Below are 5,000 nucleotides of genomic sequence, written 5' to 3' on the forward strand. Positions count from 1 at the left end.
GGTTTTTCAAAATTTACCACAATGGATAGTTTCCCCATTGCTGTATGACCAGTTTCCAACTGGATTTCCTGTGAATTGAAAATGGGATTGTTTTTGTCTTCCAGGTGGAAACAAGCTGAAGCCGCAGCCATTCCGGCTCAACTGGTCGTGGATCAGCCTGGAGAAGGAGTACTATCTGGTGGATGAGGACGCCAAGTTCCTGGAGGTGACGCTGAGACGCAGGGGATACCTGGGAGAGACATCCTTCGTCAGTGAGTATTGGAAGTCTTACACAGTATTTACCACATATCTACAGCAGTCTTTACCTAAACATAGAAATACAATGACTAAAATGGGACCTATATCAGTATTTAACTCTAAGCATTGATATAGAATGACTAGAATGGATCCTTTAGCCAGCCGTATTTACCTCTAAACATAGATTTATAATGACTAGAATGGACCCTATAGCATTATTTACCTCTTGACCTAGAAATACAATGACTAGAATGGGAGATGTGAAGTGTTCCAAAAAAAATGTTTTAACATGATTTCACATGTTTTTCTGTAAGGGAGCATGGATATAGTATGACTAGGATCGGGCCCTATTAACAGTATTTACCTCTAAACATAGAAATAGAATGAATACAATTGGTACAAAGCTCCTCATACCGAAGTCATTTTACAGTATACTCATGGGTACACTCAATATGGCTGACATGGAGGTTCTATGTCTATTGTAAGAAAGTATTGAACAGCATTTATAACAGATCTATAGTATTTTGATTAGATTTTTGATTTATTAGGATCCCCATTAGCCGACGCCAATGGCATACACTCTTAGAAAAAAAGGTGCTATCTAGAACCATAAAGGGTTCTTCGGCTGTCCCCACAGGAGAACCCTTTGAAGAACCCTTTTGGTTCCAGGTAGAACCCTTTTGGGTTCCATGTAGAACCTCAGGGTTCTACATGGAACCCAAAAGGGTTCTCCTATGGGGATAGCTGAAGAACCCTTTTGGAACCCTTTTTCTAAGAGTGTACCATGGTAGATCCTGTTGGAACTGGCTTGCACTTCGTTGGTTCATCCCTCAAGTGATAGATCTGAGTTAGGACATTTCTCTCACTGTTTCTTGCTATTTTTTCTCTGCTTGTCATTCAGATAAAGGTCGTTTTAAATTGCCACCATTTTATCCCTATTGGGGTGTAAATATTTCATATCACATTTCAATCACCCACCACCATCAACTCTGACTAGGGTACTTAGAGACTATTCAGAAAGCAGGACCTATTAAACTGTCATTGTGTAAAAGACTGACTGGCCCTTTAACGGTCTTCATGGAGAGTGTTTATCTGTTATTACCCTGCCATTAGAAGAAACCTAGCAATTAAGAATAAAACAGACCCCCTGGTTATCAATCTGTCCTGTGAGTGTGTGTGTTCCTGTTTGACTGATGACCCATTTCCTGTCTCGCTGATGAAAAACCTAGTTTGATTGATGGGTCAGATAGCCCTTCCTCATAGAGGTCACCAGGTAATGTCAACATGTTTGTCTGTTTGGCTACGTCCAACACACAGGATTTAATTGGGTACACGCCTATATTTACAGTTGTCTTTGATGACGCAGTAGTGGGCAAATATGAACAAAGACAGACATGTCAATGACTTGACAATGAGAGCTAACCAGGCAACTACAGTCTCTAAATCACAGTCAACCTGCAGTCAACTCACATCCTCTGAGGCCCTACACACTACACAGTGCTACGTGCCGTTATTATAAAGCTATTCAGTTCAATTACATTCAATTCAACTCAATTCAGTTCAGCTCAGCTTACCTCAGCTAAATTTCAATTAAATTAAATTAGGTTCAATTTAGTTCAGTTCAATATGGTTCTGTTCAGTTCAACACTCACCTGGTATCCTGTGATCTCTCATCCCAGGCATCACCACCAAGGATGGCACTGCGGAGAAGGACAAGGACTTCCGGGGAAAGTCCCAGAAGCAGGTCCAGTTCAACCCGGGCCAGACAGTGGCCACCTGGAGGGTGAAGATCTTCACGGACCAGGAGTTTGAGACCAGCGAGACCTTTGAGATCCAGCTGTCAGAGCCTGTCATGGCCGTGCTGGAGTACCCCGATACAGCTACTGTGGAGATAGTGGACCCTGGTGATGGTAAGAATGAACGGCCTTATCTGCGGATTATCTGTTTGATTTGCCTTCCGACATGAAATCCTTTATGAATAGTAGACAGGCCTAAGTCAATTGGAAAGGCTACATTAATTGACATGGATTGACACATTAAAAAAAATAATGGTATCCTTCATTTAAGATTCCAAATCAGATCATGTTTATTTTTCCATTGCTGGGCAATTTGATGGCAGCAGCAAATATGCACGCATCAAACAAGTACAGACTCACCTGGGCTTGTAAACTCTTCTTCTCTTGTTCTCTATGGCCTATCCTCTGTTTCTCCCATAGAGATCATGTTCAATTACTATTCTAATTCCTGATTCTATGGTTTCTCCCTCTTTCCTCTCCAGAGTCCACAGTGTTCATCCCCCAGGCAGAGTATAAGATAGAGGAGGATATTGGGGAACTGCTGGTGCCTGTTCGCCGCTCTGGAGACCTCAGCCAGGAACTCATGGTCGTCTGCTACACCCAGCAAGGTGAAGACATTCAAATACATCATTGAAATACATGGGTTTTTACAAAGATTAAAAGCATTAATAAAATACACATAGATATAGATATATTGTAACATAAAACAACTCTCCTTCCCCCACAACTGCCTGTCGTTCTTCTATTGACCCTTAACCATTGACCCCTGAACTCCTTTTCCCAACAGCCAGTGCGACGGGCACCATCCCCAGCACGGTCCTCTCCTACAGCGACTACATCACGCGTCCCGAGGACCACACCAGCGTGCTGCGCTTCGACAAGGACCAGAGGGAGAAGCTCTGCCGCATCATCATCATCGACGACTCGCTCTACGAGGAGGAAGAGAGCTTCAACGTGACCCTCAGCATGCCCATGGGGGGCCAGGTGGGAGCCACCTTCCCCAGCGCCAAGGTCACCATCCTGGCCGACAGCGACGACGGTGAGTGGGGTTGTTGGGCGTATGGTGGGTGGTGGGTGGAGGCAGCTATAGTTACCTGTTGTCATGAAACCCTACTTGAAATTTGAAACCCTAGTTCAAATAGTTCAACACACAGGTTCAAGTAAACTTGAATGCTACTCGTCAATGGCAACAGACTCAATGCTTCCTGACCCTTTACTATATTGACTATAAAGGAAACTCTACCAGTATCATAATTACTTCTTATTCGACCCCCGATCTCTTGGGTTCAGTGAATGCAGGTACAGTCTTAAAAAAAGTGTGATCTAAAACCTAAAAGGGTTCTTCGGCTGTCCCCATAGGATAACCCTTTTTAAAAAAACATTGAGTATAGAAAAGATAGACATATTAAGTGTTTCAAAGCGGTTCCTTTTTCTTGGGACTTCCTATTGGCCACTCCTAATGATATGACTTCCTGAGACTTCCTATGGGCCAATAATAATAATACGACTTCCTGGGACTTCCTATTGGCCACTCCTAATGATATGACTTCCTGGGACTTCCTATGGGCCACTCCTAATGATATGACTTCCTGGGACTTCCTATTGGCCACTCCTAATGATATGACTTCCTGAGACTTCCTATGGGCCAATAATAATAATACGACTTCCTGGGACTTCCTATTGGCCACTCCTAATGATAAGACTTCCTGGGACTTCCTATGGGCCACTCCTAATGATATGACTTCCTGGGACTTCCTATTGGCCACTCCTAATGATATGACTTCCTGAGACTTCCTATGGGCCAATAATAATAATACGACTTCCTGGGACTTCCTATTGGCCACTCCTAATAATAAGACTTCCTGGGACTTCCTATGGGCCACTCCTAATGATACGACTCCCTCTTTGTTTGTTATGGGGGCTTAACTGTTGCCTTAGACACTTTGATGTGCCCAGTTACAAGTGTACAGGTGTGTGTGTTTGTGTGTGTCTTTGTCTCTGGCTTTTTGTCTGTTAGTCTCTGTCTGTGCTGTGTGTTGTGTGTCAGTGTGCACCTGTGATGCCTTAGCAACCCAAACCCTTTCATCCACATTGATTTATTATCATTTGATCTCCCAGCAGTTGTCCAATATCAAACACACTCGCTGAAAACAGTCGTGCAAATAGATACAACACCATTCCACTGATAACAGGTTAATTACTTTTCACTGATGATAGACACGTATCAAAAGCATTACTTTGCTTCTCTCTTTGTTCTCCTGTTAGTGGGGTAGAATAAAGGAATAATTGATGCAGCCATGCCAAAAGCATTAAGGTAAAGAGGAAAGACAGGAGACTGAAAGAGAGAAAGAGAGAAAGAGAGAAAGAGAGAAAGAGAGAGGGCTGGTGCCAAACAGTAGATGAAAGAAGAGGGGAAAGGCAGGAAAGATGTGGTTAGATGTTGGTTTATCAACAGAAAAAAGACGTTGATTATCGAATGAAAACAACAGAAACACTCCCTGCTGCAACAATGGCTAATACTGTCCTAAGTTATCGGTAGAGCCACGCGCTGACCAACTGAGCCACATAGGACCTACAGTAGGGCTTGTGAGAGTATGTACTGTAGGACTGTACCCAGCCTAGTGAAGCCTCTTTGGGGAGAGTGCCACCATCAACACCATAACTCAGGGTGCCAGGTGCTGGGGATCCTCCAGCCACCATCAACACCATAACTCAGAGTGCCAGGTGCTGGGATCCTCCAGCCACCATCAACACCATAACTCAGAGTGCCAGGTGCTGGGGATCCTCCAGCCACCATCAACACCATAACTCAAGGTGCCAGGTGCTGGGATCCTCCAGCCACCATCAACACCATAACTCAAGGTGCCAGGTTGCTGGGATCCTCCAGCCACCATCAACACCATAACTCAGGGTGCCAGGTGCTGGGATTCTCCAGCCACCATCAACACCATAACTCAGGGTGCCAGG

At 44.2% G+C, this 5,000-nt stretch overlaps 1 protein-coding gene across 1 annotated transcript in view; it reads left to right on the plus strand.

The window, feature by feature from the left end:
- The window catches only part of LOC311110029 (FRAS1-related extracellular matrix protein 2-like), a gene marked incomplete at its 5' end in the record, with an annotated part of 136,873 nt that overhangs the window by 111,676 nt on the left and 20,197 nt on the right, over nucleotides 1–5,000 (plus strand). The window contains 4 exons of the mRNA XM_084188557.1: nucleotides 105–251; nucleotides 1,917–2,147; nucleotides 2,516–2,641; nucleotides 2,821–3,072. Of these exons, the coding sequence (XP_084044683.1) occupies nucleotides 105–251; nucleotides 1,917–2,147; nucleotides 2,516–2,641; nucleotides 2,821–3,072 (756 nt within the window). The remainder of the gene's footprint in view (nucleotides 1–104; nucleotides 252–1,916; nucleotides 2,148–2,515; nucleotides 2,642–2,820; nucleotides 3,073–5,000) is intronic.

Source organism: Coregonus lavaretus (assembly GCF_964263955.1).
Source record: "Coregonus lavaretus genome assembly, contig: SUPER_35_unloc_1, whole genome shotgun sequence".
In the NCBI taxonomy this organism is placed as follows: Eukaryota; Metazoa; Chordata; class Actinopteri; order Salmoniformes; family Salmonidae; genus Coregonus; species Coregonus lavaretus.